The following is a 20,616-nucleotide window of genomic DNA, read 5'->3' as shown; positions in this document are numbered from 1 at the left end:
TGAGCACCCCAGCATTTCAAGTCCTGCGTCTTTGCTTTATTTTTTTTTAATTGCCCATGTCACTCACATAACATATGGGGCCTTTATCTTGCTCACTGTCTGTTTCCCTTATCTGAGTGTGAATTTCTCTTAAGGACAGGGATTTCTGATCTGTCATTCGCTGCTGTACCCTGGGTGCCTAAAACAGTATCTGGCGTATAGGAGGTGGGCAATAATCATGAAATAAGTAATTTCGCCAGACTCATTCTAGGGCTCAAAAGATTATCTCCAGTCCAGTCCCAGGGATGTGGCATCAGTCTAGCCGATACTTGCCCCTGAAGGATTCTAAGGAGAGCTACAGGATTTTGGTTTGTAGAGCTCTGGCCTCTCTGTGAAGGGGAAAGAGAGGAAGCAGCTGTGAATCCAGGAAGCCCTAATCTATAGCTCCGCCCTCAGCCAGGTGCTTCTAGCTGCTTCTAGGTGCTGTGCGAACCCGCCTCCCGGCCACCAGGCACATTAACAAAAGCCCACAGGTAGAGAATCCGGGTCCTCGCCTTCTAAGCTCGCACTGTGCCTATCCATCGATTCCTTTGTCTGGCTCCCTAAGCTTTCCTTTTAAAGAATTAGACTGTCAAGAATACGTTCAACAAAAGGCACGGGGCCCTAAACATTATGTAAAGAATCATCTTAAAGCTGAAAATTGTGTGAGATGCTTTGCACTCAGCACATCAACTGCTCTTCTCAGGTGAGAAGTGTTGGCTCTAACAGAGGCGCCTTCTTCCAGGATGGAGAGTGAAGAGCACCCACTCACAGCAGCCCTTCCCCAGAGGTATCCAAAATGAGGCAGCTGCAACACTCCCCGGGAGTCTCACTCTGTTAGATTCGAGAACTAAAATAGCTCTATGTGTAGGCCCCCGAGACCAAGCTTCAGGCAGAGACCAGCCCAAGACTGGGAGGCTGCTATCGAATCTCTGGGGACAGGAAAGTGGGTCCTGCTGTGACAAAGACATACTGCGGGTTCCCAGTCCGCATACTTCGGAGGGAGAGGAGGACGCTGTTGGCACGTGAGCCTTCTCATTGCCTGTGGTTCCCTTTGTGCTACTTCCACGTAGCTGTCCCCCCTCGTATCCAGAATCAGACTGGAAGTAACGCTGGACGGATCGAGGCTAGATCTATGGTTTCTCTGGCACACCCACTTCCCTAGCATCCAGGCTCCGAATGGTTTCTTCCTTTCCCCTGGCAGTAGCTTTCTCTTTTGAGTCTTCACAGGTAAAAGCTCCACTAAGGCCAAGGTCCAGTGCCCTGTAGCTAAGGGCTCAGCGGGATGCCAGTTCAAATCTATGAGGGTATACACAAGAGCCACCATCTGGAGGGTGTAATGATTATTAGCCCGGGAATCTAGTCATCCCAGAGCCAGATCCAAAGGGACCACTCAGAGATAGTCCATCACAATCAACTGAAAGAGAATAATCCATGGAGATACTAAAAAGACACAACACAACCATTAAAAACAAGCCAGGAACTTTAATCTTGTTTCAGAAAATGCTCTTTGAAATGCACTGCCTGCCTTCTGGAGGCTGAGGAGGATGAGCTGACAGGTCTATTTGTTTCATGGGCTAAGCTGTAAATAACCAACTCAAAGGCTTGGGGCTCCTCTGCATGTAGCCTAGAGAAGCAGACGGACTAAACATGGCCACTAGGTAATACGTTCCTGCTGTGACGCACCATGATGTGTCGGCACTAATGACGGCAGGATTACAAGCCGGCATGGACGGAGACATCTGCTTTCAGAGGGACGCACTGGTCAAAGTCCCTTTCTCAGTAACCATGGAAAATTCTGACTCCTCTTGTTTATCTGGGGCAAGACATTTAAACCCATGCTTATTCCCCTCCCAAATCCATCTTTGATTTTGGCAAGGTAGAGGTGAGCAAGAGTATTGGATTTTTATTGTTTTCTTTTTTTTTAAGATTTTATTTGAGAGAGTGAGAGTGAGAGAGTGAGCAAGAGCAGGGGGAAGAGTAGAGGGAGAGGGAAAAGCAGACTCCCTGCTGAGCAAGGAGCCCGACACCGGGCTCAATCCCAGGACTCCAGGATCATGACACCAACCGAAGGCAGATGCCCAACCAACTGAGGCACCCAGGCGCCCCTAGAGGTAGAAACACATGATGGAATAATGTGTAACTGTCTTAAAGTTAAATGAATTAAATGACTAGTTACTCAACTAGATACAAACTAAATGGTACTACAGTGTACTGATGAGGATGAAACAGAGGGATTTTCATCCTCTAATCTCTTCTGCAGGATAAGTTAAATAATTAGATAACTGGGGCGCCTGGGTGGCTCAGTCGGTTAAGCGTCTGCCTTTGGCTCAGGTCATGGTCCCAGGGTCCTGGGATCGAGCCCCGCATCGGGCTCCCTGCTCCCGCAGGAAGCCTGCTTCTCCCCTTCCCACTCCCCCTGCTTGTGTTCCCTCTCTCGCTGTGTCTCTCTCTGTCAAATAAATAAATAAAATCTTAAAAAATAATAATAATTAGATAACTGATAAGCATTCTCTTATTTTAAACACACCCATTCGCACGCACATCACTACATATTGTATTTATCTCAAAATATTTGCCTGTAAGCGCTGGTTTACTTAGTCAAATGGTTGTCCAAATAGAATCCCCCCCCAAAGTTGTCAAAAGAGTCACGTTATTGCCTTAGGTAGGAACTCAAGCACTGAGATAAAAGCCACATCTGAATATTTGATGTATTTTATTTGTTCACATTTGTCCTACTTGAGGTTAACACTACTTCATTGGACAGTTTAAAAATCATTCTGTAAACAAAATAAAAAACAGCAGCAAGAGTTAACATAAAAACACAATGCATCATAAAGGAATGTGTTGAAACAAACACTCTGAATAAGCAAAGAAAATGTGACCATGATGATGATTCAACAGGAGAGAAAACCTTCAACATCTGTAAAAGGCGAAACTGGAATAGTAATAAAATTTTTTAAAAAAGCAAGAATCCAAAGTGCAGGTGCGCTAGTCTTCTTTTCCACATCCATTCAGGAAATAGATAGAGCATACTATTCTTTTAATAAAGTGACAAGTTCTGCTTTAAAACATTCAGGTACATTATCTTGCAGATTGTTTTTTTAAGTTTACATGATCTCTACTTTACATTGATTTAACTGGAAAGATGATCATAGGCAATACGTGGCATAATTTCTTGAATCTATGTAGAGTATAGAAATGGCAAAGTTTGTTTTAGTTTTTGCTTTATTTGCAATGAGTAACGAGAAGCTGAAGATCCAGTATCAGAAGCATCAGTACTTTTACTCTTTCCAGAGGGGGAAAAAAAATCCAGAGCCTTCTGTCTTCTTTGTTGCCATTTTCAGATTCTCTGTAACAAAAGACTGTTCATTTTCCCTGAATTCTGGTCAGCTGACTTAAATAATCAGAACAGTTTTCTAATGCAAAATCAATCTGGTATTGGTCTGGATTGATCAAATAGAGGTGTTATTCTGGTATATGTAAAAATCATGTACACATTCATAATTGTTTAGAACCTCAGATGTTTCCTCTTTGAAAGGAAACATCTGTTGAACAGGATTTTTGAATAGAGGACTTTTATGAAATGTATTTCAAATCTTAAAAAATATTTTGAATGCCCCCTAAGATGGTATAGGATTTGCCTCAGCTGACAGTTTCTTTTCCTTTTGGGAACATTCCTGTGTTCGTGGCATTTCATTTTCCTTATGGGTCTAGTATCATTTAGAAAGCCCAAATACAAATGGCCGTTGCCTTATTTAGCATTAAACAGCACTGTTTTTAAACCATGTATACAGCTCCACAGCAAGATTAAGAAGTTAAAATACACACATATCACGGGCAGATTCATCTTTTTTTTTTTTTTTTTTTTTTGGAGTTCACTGAATAAACTGTATTCTGGGAAATCCCCCTCCCCCTAAGACAGCGTACTGTACCTACATCGAGGTGTTTAAATATTTCTCCAACAGTTTTCATTGTATTATATTATGAAAACACTAGGCTTCAAGCCGGGTCCTAATAAATATTTAATTTAAAAGGGAGAAAGGAACCCCAACACAGAACATTTAAAAAACCAAAACCCAAACCAAAACCCTTCCCTTCCCTCCCCAACCCGTCCCCAACGAAGGCGCAGGTGTCAGCCTGACATGGCGGAGATCTCATAGTCACTGACCGAGGTGAGGGGCTTGCCCATCATCCGGATGTTTTTTGCACTGGTGATCCTGGCCATCATGCACACGGGCTTGTCAAAGTACTTCACCAGGGCCGGCTCAGTCAGGAGGGAGGCCAGGAACTGCTCGAAGGTGATGGCCCAGTCCCGGTCCAGGCTGGTGCTCTGGGGCAGTGCCCCCGTGCCCTGACCGCTGCGCACCAGGACTGTGTCCTCCCCAATGTCCTCGCAGTGCAGCTTGTCCTCCTCATGGGAGCCGGCGCTCAGCACCGAGTACGAGGACATGGAGCTGTCGTCCTTGGTGTCATCGTCGGAAATCAGCATGGAGGAGCAGGCCCCGTTGTCCCGGGGAGAGGAGTCCTCCAGCTTAATGTCCTCCATCTGCCCTCCCAGGGAGTGCTCCTCACCCTCCCCGGTCAAGCTGGCCGGCAGGGGCTCAACAGACTCCACCACGTAGGGCTGGCTGGGCCCTTTCTTGGGGAAGAGCATGCCTGGGATGCCGCCCCCGCTCCCGCCCTCCTTTGCAGGCTGGGTGACAAAGAGCTTGCCGACCTCCCCAATCTCCAGCAGGAGGCTGGTCACCGCGGCCGTGGCGTGGTACAGCTCCTGCTCATTGGGGTCTTCGCTGAACATGTTGTACATTGTCTTACACAGCTCAATAAACTGCCCCTGAAAAGCGATTCGGAAAAACACAAAGGATGTGACCATTTCATGGGAAGCACAGAGGCAGGACTGAAGCGGGCCGGAAAGTGATTTGATATTAGGGGGCGCCTGGGTGGCTCAGCCGTTAAACGTCTGCCTTCCGCTCGGGTCGTGATCCCAGGGTCCTGGGATCGAGTCCCACATCGGGTTCCCTGCTCAGCGGGGAGCCTGCTTCTCCCTCTGCCGCTGCCGCTCCCCCTGCTCATACTCTCTCTCTGTGTCTCTCCCTCTCTGTCAAATAAAATAAATAAAATCTTTTTTTTTTTTAAAGATTATTTATTTATTTATTTGAGAGAGAGAAACAGCATGAGAGGGGATAGGGTCAGAGGGAGAAGCAGGCTGCCCGCTGAGCCGGGAGCCCGATGCGGGACTCGATCCCAGGACTCCGGGATCATGACCTGAGCCGAAGGCAGACGCTTAACCAACTGAGCCACCCAGGCGCCCAAAATAAATAAAATCTTAAAAAAAAAATAGGGTTCCTGAAAGACCCTTGAAAAGTCCTAGATGTCGGATGAATTGACATGTTGTTTAAAGTCTCTTTACTCATGTTTCCATTCTTTTTAATTTGAAATTTTTCCAACATCCATAAACGTAGAAAGAATGAAATAATAAACCTTCGTGTACCTGTCACCTGAGGTCAAGAATGACTGTCAGACAGTTGCTCCACTAACTCTCTTATCCTCTGTTCGAGCACTGTAAGGAAATCCCAGACCTCATCCCATTTCACGTCTCTACACTTCGGTGTGCCACCCCCGGTGAGGCTCCAGTGCCCCCTCCCAGGACACATCTGCTGGTGTCCCCGGACTCCCCCCCACAGGGTTCATCTGCTCTCCTGATAGGCAACTCAGCACCGGCATCCTGCGTTACAATTATTTATATTGTCTCATCTGCCTCAGACATTTCAGCGTTTTAAGGACAAAATGTGTTAATAGCTATCTTTATAGCCAAGCACAGAAATTTGCCAACAGCATGAACTTGTCTTTTGAGTATCTGACGGTATTTTTTTTTTTTTAAGATTTTATTTATTTGAGAGAGAGAGAATGAGTGAGAGAGCACATGAGAGAGGGGAGGGTCAGAGGGAGAAGCAGACTCCCCGCCGAGCAGGGAGCCCGATGCGGGACTCGATCCCGGGACTCCAGGATCATGACCTGAGCCAAAGGCAGTCGCTTAACCGACTGAGCCACCCAGGCGTCCCTCTGATGGTATTTTTAATAACTGAAATGAGAATGCCTGTACTCTCAAAACTGAATATTTTGTGATTCACATTTTCTCTGCGGGGGTCACCATCTCATGACTGAGCCTATTTTTGATGCACAAAAACATGCACAAAATAGATCCAAACAGATCCCAATTAAAATGCCGAGTTACCATTCTCTTTGAGGGGGACTTAACGCTACAGTTTTCTGTGACTGGAAAACAGAGCTTCAACGTTCGAAATGAATGAACTGAAATGTTAAACACTTACCTGATTCAATTTGGGTAAATCCTTTGCGTTCTTTGATTTAGATTTATTTTCTGGAGTCCAGAGTCTCAGATAATTACGATTTTCTTGAGAATTTGCCCTCTTCCCTAAAACCCAAGTGTCAAGAAATAAGTATTCAAAGGTCAAGAAACAAGTGTCCAACCCGCAGTAAGGTAAATACGTGGAGGAGAGCATCCTTACCTCTGTCGGGTTGGAGACTCACTGTAACAAAGCCGTCATCTGCACCGTGCTTCCTTCTGCTATCCAACCCAACCACTGCCAAGAAAGAGAAGAAAAAGATTACAAGGTTATACAACAAACTCACAGATTCAGCATTTGTAGTAGAAAATGGAAAAGCCTCTAGGTCAGGTTGCCTTATTCAGCAAAACAAACAAAACCAAACCAAAACCAAAACCCAGTACACGGAGTTAAATTTGAATTTGAAATAAATAACCAATAATGCTTTAGTAGAAGTGAGCCTTAAATAGCACATGGAATATACTCATGCTAAACAAATGATTTTTTTATTTATCTCAAACTTAGCTTTTACTAGGTGTTCCCTATTTTACCCGACAGCCCTATTTCTCGGTAATGGTTTCCCCCAGAATTATTTTTCACAAGTGGGGTTCAGTGTAGAATTAGGAATTAAAGGAACGATGTCATGTAGTCTTCCGTACTTAAAAAATGGTGGTGATGGCCCAATGAATGTCGATTTCCCTACCCTCTCTGTTACATCATCATCTTAACTTTATATACACGAGCCTGGTTTTCTGTCAGGCCCTGCAAAAGATCAAGAACTTTTTAAAAAAGAAATAAAAATCGATGTTGATAAAAGGGAAACCAAAAAATCCTACAAAATTCCTTACATTCATAATCTGGCATTTCAAAGATAGGACTTTCAAGGAAACCACTGATAACTGTTTTCCTTTTTCTCCTTAAAACGGAACATCACAGGGCACATAAGGACTTCAAAAAGGAGAGGTACGTATAACCCCCATTCCCATTCCATTTGTCAGCTCTCAGAATGCATTCCAGCACTTCTTCAATCATCCAAAAGATGGCTGGTTTGCCAGATATGGGACCTTCACTGAATTTAGCATCAGGTTAATCTCAGCAGCTTTTAAGACAGAGCGAGAACAATGTACTATATGTCACCAAGAAGTTCTTCTCCTCTTAATGTTGAAAGTGATTTAGGAAACCAGTAGATATTAAAAAATATTTAATATATGGTAAGTTTGTGCAATAGATATAATACAGCCATTTAAAAACCATGTTTCTGGAGGACTGTTTCATGACATAGTAATATGCTCACTGGACTTTAAATGAAAAAAGTAGTCTACAAAACTATAATAGGCAGTTTGATCCCAGGTTTATAAATAGACATACATGTTATATGAATAAAAATGACAGAAAATATTTCAAGATACTGTTATCTTTGTATTATAAAATTTTAAGGTTATCTTTAGCTTATTTTATATATTATATTTTTAGAATTTCAACACAAAGCAATAATGATTTTGGAGTTAGAAAAACATTTTTTAAAAAGCAACTTTGATGATTATTAAATGCTACTGGCATGTGAGCATTGCTGAAGCATTCTGGAACAAGTGGATCCTTTTCTGAAATGAGTGTTTACTAAGAAAGACAGTGCTCACGTTTTGCAGCCAAAATACTATTGCTAACAAAGCTAAGAATATCATAGGACATGCGAAGACACTATGCTAAAAGCCTTCCTACATTATCTCATTAAATCCAATCTACACCCAAGAGGACAACTACCATCTCCATTTTCCACAGAACGAAATTGAGACTCAGAAATACCAGGACCTCCCTGAGGTCACCGGGGTAACAATATACAGAGCAGCAGAGTAGCATTCTGTCCACAGATCCTACCCTCAACTCGTATTGCCAATAATAAGACTGGATCCGGTTCACCCCTTTCTACTCAATCATAATAACATAGTTTGATAATAAACGGTGACTACACTTATCGTGATGAGCACTGAGTAATGTACAGAATAAATCACGTTGTACGGCTGAAACTAATATGACACTGTATGTTAATTATACTCCAATAATAATAATAATAAAAAGCTGGTCTAAACTCTGCTTATTTTGGAATGGCAAATTTAAGAGGCAAAAGGACCCAGGAGCAACCACATCTACTTTTGGACTTGGGTGAAGTCATGAAGCTTCACTGATGATGAATGAGAAGGTCAATAACTCACTGCAGCAGCAAGCTGAGCGACTCTGCTTAAATTCATACAAGACAAACAGGACATGACAATATATAAATTTGGAGATGTATACAATGAGTTGAATCACATCTATGTAGATCTAACAACTACATAAAGCAGAAGTGAGCACATTTTTTTTTTTTTTGTAAAGGGCCAGAAAGTAAATATTTTAGGCTTTGCAGGCCATACTGTCTCTGTCTCAAATACTCAATTCTACCCCTGTAGCATGAAGGTAGCCAGAGGCAATATATAAATGAACAGCTTTAAAACTTTATTTCTAGGCACTGAAGTTTAAATTTCATATAATTTCCCCCTATCATGAATTATTATTCTACTTCTGATTTCTAGAAACCATTTAAAAATGTAAAAACCATTCTTAGTTCACAGGTTGTGCAAACAGACCGTGGGCCACATTTGGCCCACGGGCTGAGGTTTGCGGATGGCCGTTACAGAGCAAAGACAGAAATAAGAGAACTCTTTCTGGCAGAAATGTCCTGATTCTGGATAGCAGCATAATAACAGGATGATGTCCTTAATGAGGCTGACTATAGCAGGCAGAGTGGAGTCAAATACATAGCTCTTTGGGCCATGTTTTCCCTAAGCCAGGGGGACATGGTGTACATGGTCCCTTCAGTGGGCCAAGTACCCACTCCCCAGGAGTTGGCTGCCCGACTTCAGAAATGTGAAAAGAAAGTAACATATTAGGCTGCTGGATCGGTATACTTCTGATGGACTAGCTTTGGAGGCAACTTTTTCCAATGACAGAGGGCTCTGTAGAAAAGAGATACAGTACCCCTGGCGAGGAAAGTCACTTACCGTGTGTACATTCTGGGGTGATATCTTCAAAGAAGTATTGAGTTGCTTCAAAAGCAGAATCTGGCTCGTCTTGATCAGAGGATGGCTCTAGAGAGAGGAGGAGAGGTAATTCTCATACTGGCAGAGCGGTGACTCAGTGAAAGTGTGCTTTAGTTGTTAAAGAAGTGACAAGGGGGAGGGTGAGAAGCTGGAGTTACAAAGGTGGAGTGGGGCACATCACCGGGGGCCCTGAACGCCTTACGGGGGGCGGGGAGCTCACTCCATTTTTCGCTCCATCTTCCTTTTTAACAACCTCACACCACAGTGTCCCTTTACATCTTCCTTTTTTTAAGATTCTCCTAAATTCTGTGAAATGCTGCTTCACAAACCAAATTTTAGGAAACTGTATGCATTAAAGATAATTCTCAAGTCTATAGTTCTACCCTATCTCTATCCTTAATGCTAATCCCTCATTTTTTTTTTAAGTATTTGCTAGCTATATCCAAGCTATAGGGCAACCTTTTTAAAACCTGAGCTCAAAACCTCTCCATCTTTCCCACTTGTTCCTGTGTTAAAACGACTCCTTCTAATCTCAAAATCTCAGGTTCCTACCCTCTCTTCTCTTTCACAACCCTTATATCCCATGAGTTACCAAATGCTATTCACTCTCTTGCAGAAGTCTGCTCTTTTCTATTACAACTCATACCTCGGATAGGAGAATGACCACAGAATCAAGCACATACTGATTCAGGAACCTATGTAGGTAATTACTATTCCGTTCATCCTTAGTGACCAGTGAGTGATTCTAAATATCACAAAAAGAGAGATTTCAAACCAGGTCCCGGTATAGATACATGAGCTCCTCTGTGTGGCTCACTTACCGGGCAAGACGTGCATTTTGTACAGGAGTTTGAGTTTCTCCGTGAGGTCCCCGTGGCACGCAGCACCTAGAATCACGTAAGTACCAATGTGAATGTATTGTGTGTACTATGACCCCTCTGGGCTTAGCATTCCCTTGAAAAGTCTACTTCTTGCAAATTGAAATCAAGACACTGGGTAACAGGTCTGGCCAGCACATATTTGGGCTAAGAGCTCTGGAACCAGGATGCCGGGTTTCAAGTCCTTTGTACTTACTATATGCCCTTCAGAGGGTTAACCTCTCTGTACCTCAGTTTCCCCTATAAGGCCGGATGATAAATAGAAGATTCTACCAGTGGTCTTGACATCAGGATCAAAGTAATGTGCGGATTAAACATGCTAACATGTATAAAACGCTTAGAATAGCGCCTGGCACATAATAAAGGTGTTATTATTAAGAAAAAATATTATGACTGGGTCTCAACACTCTAATGGAATTCAGAAATAATCTCAAAATAGGTTTGAGATTGCTTCCAATTACTCATTGTAAAAATCCCTTTTAGTTGTTTTGGGGGTCTCCTAAATGTTTCTTCAGTTTAATTCATCCTCATCTACCCACTATATCACCATCACTTCAATTAAAAGAACTCTGTTACTTCTTCCTTTAAAGACCATATGTATTTCAGGAATCAGAAAATCCTCTGTAAATATCTTGCCTCAGAGCACCTACTTGAAGATTAATCAGCTTTGGGAAAAGAGGAATCACAGAATTTGGGTTAGCAGGAACATCAGGGGTTGTCTTGTCCAATGTCCCCCTGAATGTAGGCATCTCCTCTCCTCCACAAAAGACAGGAGAGTCTAGCACCTACTGAGACACTTGCAGGGACAGGGAGCTCGTCACCACCAGAGACATTCCATTCCACCAATGTATTCTTTATTTTTTATTTTTTTAATTAATTAATTTATATATTTTTAAAGATTTTATTTATTTATTTGAGACAGAGAGAATGAGAGACAGAGAGCATGAGAGGGAGGAGGGTCAGAGGGAGAAGCAGACTCCCCGCTGAGCGGGGACCCCGATGTGGGACTCGATCCTGGGACTCCAGGATCATGACCGGAGCCGAAGGCAGTCGCTTAACCAACTGAGCCATCCAGGCGCCCACCAATGTATTCTTTAAATTAATTGAAAGTTCTTCTGCAATTTTTGTTTTAGTTTTAGGATCCTTAACCTGCAATCTCAACTTCAGAAAGTTCAGGAAGCTCCTAAAAGGTACCATTTTGTCTCTATGTGCGTATGTCCTTTTGTGGAGGAGAAAATGTCCATAGTCCTTATTATATCTCCAAGAGTCCATGACTCACAAAAAGGTTTAGAACTGCTTTTCCTCCCCTTATTTTACTCTTTAAAGCCAAACAGAATAGGTCTGTTGCCTCAATACAACGACCCTTCAAATTTTGAGGATAACACACCTGTCTCCCTCAAGCTTATCTTTTCAAGGCAAGTTTATCTATTTTCCACTTTCTCATGTGACATAGTTTGTATACCCTTCCCTACTTTTATGCACATCCACCTTACGTGTCACCTTGTCAATCAATATCTCCCTGGAGAGAGTTCCAGAAGCCTCTTGTCCACTTCAGAGAATAGTGGAGTTACTCTTGACTCCACTACTAAGATAGCCTGAATCTGCATTCAATTTTTTATACTCTTTCACTGTGGAGTTCCGTATTGACCACGTGGTTAACTAAACCCCAAGATCTTTGCACACCAACTAATACTTATCATGAAAATAATGACAGACATTTGTTAATTATTTGCTTTGTGTTAAGTCCCATGCTATCTACTTAACATGCGTAGTTCATTTTTCTCTCACAATAATTCTATGAGATGGACATAAATATTATCCGAATTTTACAGATGAGGAAAGCTGAGCTTATTGATGGTAAGTACTGTGTTCAAGGTCATAGGCTAGTAAGTGGCAAGCCCAGGATTTGGATTTAGATTTGTCTGACTCTAGATCCCATGCCTGAACCCACTATACCATATGTAAAAACCCTAACTAGGTTCGTTTTTTTTAAAGATTTTTTATTTTTAAGTAATCTCTACACCCAACATGCAGTTCAAACTCACAACCCCGAGACCAAGAGTTACACACTCCACTGACTGAGCCAGCCAGGTGCCCGCCCTTTTTTTCTTCTCATAATCATTTCTTAAAATTTAGGATTTCTGGTTTATCCTTACCAATTTGTTTTGCCAATCATTTCTTCATGGGGAATTTTTTTTTCAAATCTCATTTTTTTTTTTAAGATTTTATTTATTTATTTGAGACAGAGAGAATGAGAGAGAGAGAGCACATGAGAGGGGAGAGGGTCAGAGGGAGAAGCAGGCTCCCTGCCGAGCAGAGCCCGATGTGGGACTTGATCCAGGGACTCCAAGATCATGACCTGAGCCGAAGGCAGTCGCTTAACCAACTGAGCCACCCAGGCGCCCATCAAATCTCATTTTTGTCATCCAACATTTTGGCTGTCTTTCTCAGCTTCATGTAGCCCACACATCTGGTGAGTAGGCCTCTTTTCTCTCCCTCTTTTTTTTTTTCCAGTTATAAAACTGTTAGGATTGGCCTTTACTGAGTCAGCTTCACATAGGAACTCATTCTTTCAGATCCCTAATACTCAAAATACCAGACGTTAGACTTTAGTTGTAAAATTTGGTGAGCAATATTGGGTTTTGTTTTTTTCTTTTCCAGTTTTAATTTGGCCTCCTCTTTTTCTACGACTTCAGTTGCTGAGTCCAGGAGAGGGGGATGAAGAGTAATTATAGTAACAATAATAACTAACCCTTTTTAAGTCAGGCATCGTTCCAGGAACTCTACTAGAAGTATTTCATTTAATCCTGACAGTAATTCATTTGCAAACGAAGAAATGATCAGAGATTAAATATCAAGCCCAAGGTACTAGAGAACTCTCTGTTGAAACTGATTCATTAACCATCCCACCTGGGGGGCAGTGTTCGGCCAGTCACCCAATCACCAACTTCTATATACTCCTACCTTTTCCATTTATAATGAGTTTTGGCTGTCAAATGACCAGCCACATCATGACATCTATGACATATTTAGAGACTGCCTTTCAGCAACACGACTGGAAAAGGAGATACAGCTCATTCATGGCTTCTGATAGTAATCCATTTCTAATTCCTTATAGACCACCTGTTTATGAATTTCTAGAGGGAACTTTCGGGGGACTGACATTAAAATTACTGATCCCCCCCCCAAAAAAATTACTGATCCATCTTTTCCAGAATTCTTTTTTTAGTGTTTAAAGCCTGAACAGAATTTCTCTTTTCTGTCTCCATGACTATAATTGACCCACATAACTAATAACAGCTCTGAGCATTCTCTCAGTATCTAGGGCAAGGCTTACTTTGCTCAAGAACTCAATTGCATTTTGAGAAGCCTAAATACTCTTTTCCAGTGTTTTCACTATCCCGGACTGCAAGCTTCTTCCCTTTCTTGAAGATTTTAAAGAGTATTTTCTTACTGGAGTCACTGAACTTAAGTAAATTAAATACTTATATTTATTTCTATCACTTTCGACATGCAGAACTGGTCTCTTTTTCCTCCTCCTCATCCATGTCAAAAGATAATTTTTTAAAAATCTCCTTTTGATAGCCACCAATCTGGTAATAAGTAGTTACCTTGGGGCAGAAAAGATCAGAAGAGGGTCAAAGGGGTCTTTAGCCCTGTTTGGACTGCTTCCCTTTTTTTAAAACGTGGAAGGTACTTATGTGTTACTTGTGTTTTAAAAGTTGATGGCTCCTCCTTCCCTAAAAACTGTCCTGCTTGCTGTCATCAGCATAGACTAGTGAGAAAAGGGTGAGCAATCAAGACAGACAGCCCTTGTCTGAATCCTGGGCCTAGCAGGTACTAACTGTGCAGTCCAGTTCAGTAAGAGATTAAGGATTGACTCGCTAAAAACTAACGTCCCAGCAAGTTATTTAACTTTCAAAGCTTTCATCTCTTTAACTGAAAATGGGGATGGTAATAGTAAGCAGGTGGGTAATAAAGCATAATAGTAACAGCACAAACTGTGCCCCTGGAATGCCTGGGTTCAAACTCTAACTTTGTAGTTGTGCGCCTTAGGCAGATTACATGTACATAAAGCATTAGGGCAGTGCCTGGAGCAGAGTAAATGCTGTATAAATGGCAGTTATCATTATCCCCTCAAAAGGCTACTGTTTGGATTTAGTGATCAAGTACAAATTCTAAAGCATCTGAACAGCGTCTGCACTTAAAAAAGGCTAGTTCTGGGGACGCCTTGGTGGCTCAGTCAATTAAGTGGCTGCCTTCAGCTCAGGTCATGATCTCAGGGTCCAGGGATCGAGCCCCCGGGTGGGCTCCCTGCTCAGTGGGGAGCCTGATTCTCCCTCTCCCCCCTTGCTCGTGCTCTCTCTCTCATTCTCAAATAAATAAAATCTTAAAAAAAAAAAAAAAAAAGGCTAGTTCTTCCATGTCCCCCACCCCCTTTAAACACATACATGAGTGCTTTGTACAAATAATTTTTTCCTTCCTAAGAGCATCTCATTGCCTTTTTAAAAACCATCAGCTTCCTCTGGCCTTTATGCCTTCTAGTCATTTTTTTTTTTTAATTTTGTGTCATGTCCATGGCCAAGGTCACAGAGTGGCACAATTAGAATCAACTTTTTTTTTCCTTCTTCTCTCATTCTGGCAGCCTGACATAATGCCTGCTATGACCACAACCTCGTATCTGGCAGGCCAAGCTCTACGTCCCTATAGCTTTTCTACTCAATTATAAATGGAACAAGAGTTCAAAAGAACATAGGGCAGTCCTGCTAACACAGAATCACGGTCAGTGAGGCCGACAGGCAGAAACCGCGTGCTCCTTGTTAGATGTGGGTGTTCTTGCTCACGATGGACGGTCCTTTCTCCAAGCAAAATGGAGAGAAAAGACCTTCACTTAGACTGCAGAACTGTTGTGGTTTCTTCAGCCCTTTATTAAAAATATTATGAAATGTTTTTATATTTCTTTATAAAATTTTATGAAATATAGTTTTTGTCAAAGAAAATCAATCCACCCAAATATTTCTTTTTCTCTTGTAAGTTATCATAGTCTGTGGTTTCAGTGTTTATGTTGGCATTTTACTGTCTTGCAAATTCTCTGATAAGGTATTTTAACTAGGGCTGAGAACTAACCAATGTAGAGGGCAATGCTTTAATCATATAGTCTATCCATTCACTAAAAACAAATGTCACCAGCAGTTTGCAAACTTTAAAATGTGCTCCTCTGCCCTCTAAACCCAATCTTTGGAGGCAGTGCGGGGCTGGGGCCCTGAGGGCAGCACTGAGGACCACCATGAGCAGGGCAGGTGTTACTGCCCCATCAGCCCCTCCAAAGCCATGCAATAACTGCACATGCTTACTTAGCCCAGAGACAAACTCTCGGAAGTTTATCAGAGAGTCTCCATTTTCATCTAATAACTGAAACAAGCGGGAGGCCAGCACTTCCGAGTGAGTTCCACAGGCCCAGGGAAAGAGGAGAGCAAACATCCCCTTGAACTGCTCAAAGTCAATGCGATACTGTTCAAGGTAAGGCAGGCTGGGGTCGTGCCGGTCCAGCGCATTGCTGCTCCCGCCCCAGTAGCAGCTGGTGAGATGCTCTGCCTGAAAAAGGAAAGCACAGGAGGATTACTGGGGATGCGATCTCAGAGCAAAGACCAGGAAGAAAAGGGCCCTGCCTGATGTTTGGAAAAAGGCTTTCGGTCAACCCGTGTGCGCCTCCCAGGGTGCTGGTCTGGTCTCAGGGCTCCTTGTCCTCCCGTTGTTCTACACAGATCTCCGCCCAACCACCCCACTAACTCCACGTGGACCACCTCTGCTGCTTACATCTGGTGTGAAAGGTCCAGTTCGATTCCTGGAGGCAGGTGAAGAAAGGGATCCTCCCCCCAACATCCCTGCCTGTACTCCTATGTTCTTCCCTCTCACACACACACTCACGAGAACTTAAAAAAATAACTCCCATGAAAATAAACAAAAATTTTTATTTAAAAAAATTAAATAGAATGTTAACCTGAAAAGGCTCTGTAATTTAAGCAATCTGACCATCTTGTTTCCTAGGTGAGGGTGAGAAAGCCCAGAGGCTGAGTGGCTCTCACAAGGTCGTCCAACCAGTTACTGGAGCAGAAGCATGATGACGTTGGGAGTTTCTGAATTCCTAGTGTGGTGTCCCACTCACCCCCTGCCTCTTGGTGACTGAGATTACTTAAATATCATAGTCACAGTATTCAAGCTACAAACGTGTGGTCTTATTGCACACATCTGAAAATAGCTTTAGAAAAATTATGAGTAGGAATCGCTATGGTAAGGAGAATAGAGATCTGGAAACAACAAAAAGCTTCCTGTTTGTCCTTGGAAACAAGGCAGCCTCTTATTCATGAAGCCATATTGATTCTGGTAGATATATGCACCCATTCTAGGAAGACCACAAGGATAAAACCAGTAATAGAAAAGCCCAGAAGGACACCCCTCCCCCGACATTTACAGTTAGCTCTGGATGCGTAGATGGGAGCAATGGGAGAGGCATGAAAAGCAGGACTTTATTTTTACTTTATTCCCTATTGTACTGTCTGAGTATTTCACGACAGTAACGTATAAATACCGCAACAGAAAAAAAGCACTTTCTTTCTCTTTTTTTTTTTTAAAAAGCACTTGCGAAACAGATCTTTCCCCCTTGCCCAGGAGTTGTGTGAGGGGGGAATCCGTCGTGTGTGTGGTACTTCAGTTTTGCTCTCACTTAGAAAGGAGCAAAGCCCAAATGTCTCTATCACAATTGTTTACTGGGAATCACAGCTAATAAACTAAAAGAGAGAGGAGTGGGATAGGCAAGAGAAGAAGAAGGAGAGGTGGGGAGCAGAGCCAAAGCCAGGTTTCTGCACTGCAGCCTCCGGAAAATGAAGGAAGCGGGTCAGAGTTCATCAGGGCTTTGGTACTGCATTCCTGGCTGCAGGGGTGAGGTCGGAGTGCAGGCTGTCAGAGGGAGGCAGGCGAGGCTGAGATCAGAGAGGCCGCAACTATGGAGCGGGAAGGGATGCCCAGCAGCCCTCTGTGGGTGGGACGGTGTTGGTGACCCCCTGGGAGGGGTCCTCTTTACCTGAGCTATGGATAAAGGTTGCCCAGAGCATTTCCTCCTAGCTAAAGCTTTCAAGTTACTCTGGAACCAGGCTTGAATGTGGGTCCAGGTACTTTCATGGTGCTCCCAACCATCAGGAAAATACGAGCCTGTTCCTTGATAAGCTCCCATACTCCATCATGTGGGGACCAAGGACCCCGACATCCAAAACGGATCAAAAGACTCATTTAGAGAGTTCAAGAGAAACTAGGGTAAAGGGGCCTTGAACTACATCTTCCATCAAACGTGCCTCAAGGTGGCAGCCTTTCCACGTTTTTCCTCCAAGTTTAACTTTTTATTTTTATTATTATTTTTTTAACTTGAGTATAGTTGACACACAATGTTACATTAGTGTCCTGTCTAGGCTTAGTGGTTTGACAAGTTTATGAGCTCTTTGGGAAAGGACTGCATCTTTCTTTTTATCTGCAGAAAAACCCCTGGAAATTGGCTTTTTAAAGGACTAAAGAGTCTGGCAGAGTGTCTGGCACATACTGATGCCTCAATAAATGTTTGTTCAAGTGATTTAAAACCAATTAAAAGTGTTCAGAAGAATCAAAAGAGAGTCCATAACTGAAGTTTTTATCTTGGGTTCCACAGTTCTCTCTTCTTTATTTTTTTAAAGATTTTATTTATTTATTTGACAGAGAGAGACACACAGCGAGAGAAGGAACACAAGCAGGGGGAGTGGGAGAGGGAGAAGCAGGCTTCCTGCGGAGCAGGGAGTCTGATGCGGAGCTCGAACCCAGGACCCTGGGATCATGACCTGAGCCAAAGGCAGACGCTTAACGACTGAGCCACCCAGGCACCCCCCACAGTTATCTCTTGAGTCTCCTTCCCAACCCTGACACCGAGTCTCAGATTCTTTCTTGGGGTGCTCTGTAGATTTGGGGAACTCTGGTTTGTCAACACAGCCTTAGGCAGGGCTTTCAAGTCTAAGAACAGCGTGCTTTCTTCAGGCATATTCTCAGGGTCCACAGGACACACCTGGTACCTGAAGGTGCGCTGACCAGAGAGCGCAGGGGTGCCCAGCTAAGAAGCCATGGCTTCAGCAATCTCTGCATCTGGGACTTCTGCACAACCAGCCTGGCCCTCCTTTCCTGGGCATCCCTCAAAGGCGGCCTCCTCTTTCTAATGTCAATGCCCTTCCTGTTAACTGTTCATGGTCTTGCTGCCTCCGGCTGCTATTCCCACTTCTGTTCACTTACCCAAAGCCCAGCTCTAACCCCCACACCACCCCGTGAAGCACATTTCTTCTGGTCCTCAGCATCCCTTTAAAAATCTGATCTTAATTGGATCATTGTATCTTTTTGTTTTGATCCAAGTTGGATCATTGTATTTTTCCTTTATGGAACCAAGAGGGACCCTTTCTTATGGATAACCAGCTTACACTGAGCAGTTAGTTATGGTGTATGGATAAAATATGAATGGGCTGGCACACTATAAAGACTTCACCACCAAGTGCCAAGTGGAGGCTGGTGGGGGAGAGGGTGGTGTCCACCCTGCTGGTCGCACTGCCAGGCTGCACGAAGGGCATCACTAACCAGCTGTGAAACCTCAACCTCTCTGCACCTGCATCAGAAACATGCAGAGATTATACTAGATGAAGAACTGATCACTAATTTACCTATGTATTCAACATACACATTCAGAGCACCTGCCAGGCAGAGACACTAGAGTAGGCACCAGTGAAACAAGAAGAAATAAAATAGTGGTGGGGCGCCTGGGTGGCTCAGTCGGTTAAGCGTTTGCCTTCGGCTCGGGTCATGATCCCAGGGTCCTGGGATTGAGTCCCACATCGGGCTCCTTGCTCAGCAGGGAGCCTGCTTCTCCCTCTGTCCCTCCCCCTGCTTGTGCTCTCTCTCTCTCCTTCTCTGACAAATAAATACATAAAATCTTAAAAAAAACAAAATAAAATAAAGTAGTGGTGCTCTTCAGTAAGCAGCTAACAAGCAAGTAGGAATATTAGCAAAAACATTCCCAGCTATCACATCCTCTGATTCTAAGATCTATTAGTATTCAACCCAGATCTTTTTCTTTCATGCTTCCTGCTATCTCTGCAGTCCTCCAAATAGTCATGTTTGGCTCTGGCAGTAAAAGGCACTACAAACAAGAAGCCACCCAATTAGAAATCAGGATAAAATTGGTATCAGCATAAAAGACGTCTTTTATTTATTTTATTTTTTTTTTAAAGATTTTATTTATTTATTCATGACAGACAGAGAGAGAGAGAGAGGCAGAGGGAGAAGCAGGCTCCCCGCAGAGCGGGGAGCCCGACGCGGGACTCCATCCCGGGACCCTGGGACCTGAGCCGAAGGCAGACGCCTAACCATCTGAGCCACCCAGGCGCCCTAAAAGACGTCTTTTAAAAGTTTTCTCCTGCTCATTGCTGCATCTTTGCCCATGAGGTTGATAATGACAGTTAAAAGTATTTTTTTCTAGAAGAAAAAAATTCTACTTTGCTTTATTTACTAACAAAATGTTTTGTCATTCAGGACTAAGATAGGTATGGGCTGAATTATGGAATGAAAACCACAGAAATTTAACCAATCAGGCTTTTCCTTAGACAGCTGAACAGCTTTATGCTTACTCTAGCTACATACTTCTTTTTCAGTGTGCTCTAACATAGCTTAATATAGGAAAGCTCTAAGGGTGCTTTAATACAGCTTAATATAAAAATCACAATTTACAGTAATTTCAGGCAGCACTTAAACTCAATTGCCATCATTCCAATGAGTATTATAAAGTAATACCCTTCTTTGTCAAGTCCAAGGAAACAGCTAAAATATAATACGGAGTGGAACAAAGCTAAAACATCGGCTTAAATAAGTTATAAGAATATGCTTATTTTTCATATTAAGCATTCCATTTTCATACTCTCAGCTCTACATATTTATGCATGTTGATCCTCATGCTGTCCCTTAATAATTTAATGGAAAAACCTAGAACTAACTGAATCATTAAAGTGAACTCTTTTATTCCCCTGAATGTATATGGATTTACTTTGAAACTCACCTTGAAAAGAGCATAAAGTTCTTCTAGCTCATCAATGGTAAAGGAAGTTTCTGTCACAATTGTTCGGACCTATAAGAAGGTAGACAGAATGAATTTCACAATGTCAAAGATATTATATTGGGAAAGTTCCTGATTTTCTTCTTTTAAATCATCTCAGTCTGTCCAGCAGGAATTTATGGAGAGAG

At 42.8% G+C, this 20,616-nt stretch overlaps 1 protein-coding gene across 1 annotated transcript in view; it reads right to left on the bottom strand.

Moving 5' to 3' along the window:
- Positions 1–2,717: 2,717 nt before the first annotated feature.
- TBC1D9 (TBC1 domain family member 9) overlaps positions 2,718–20,616 on the bottom strand; it is a 119,305-nt gene continuing 101,406 nt past the window's right edge. The window contains exons 15-21 of the mRNA XM_035023021.1: positions 20,432–20,500; positions 15,675–15,915; positions 10,264–10,329; positions 9,404–9,490; positions 6,552–6,626; positions 6,354–6,457; positions 2,718–4,855 (exon numbers count right to left, since the gene is read on the bottom strand). Of these exons, the coding sequence (XP_034878912.1) occupies positions 4,154–4,855; positions 6,354–6,457; positions 6,552–6,626; positions 9,404–9,490; positions 10,264–10,329; positions 15,675–15,915; positions 20,432–20,500 (1,344 nt within the window). The 3' untranslated portion in view covers positions 2,718–4,153. The remainder of the gene's footprint in view (positions 4,856–6,353; positions 6,458–6,551; positions 6,627–9,403; positions 9,491–10,263; positions 10,330–15,674; positions 15,916–20,431; positions 20,501–20,616) is intronic.

Source organism: Mirounga leonina, unplaced genomic scaffold (genome assembly GCF_011800145.1).
Source record: "Mirounga leonina isolate KUSES-001 unplaced genomic scaffold, KU_Mleo_1.0 Mir_176, whole genome shotgun sequence".
NCBI lineage: Eukaryota > Metazoa > Chordata > Mammalia > Carnivora > Phocidae > Mirounga > Mirounga leonina.
The sequence above is the reverse complement of the archived record's forward strand: the minus strand, read 5'-3'. Positions and strand labels throughout refer to the sequence as shown.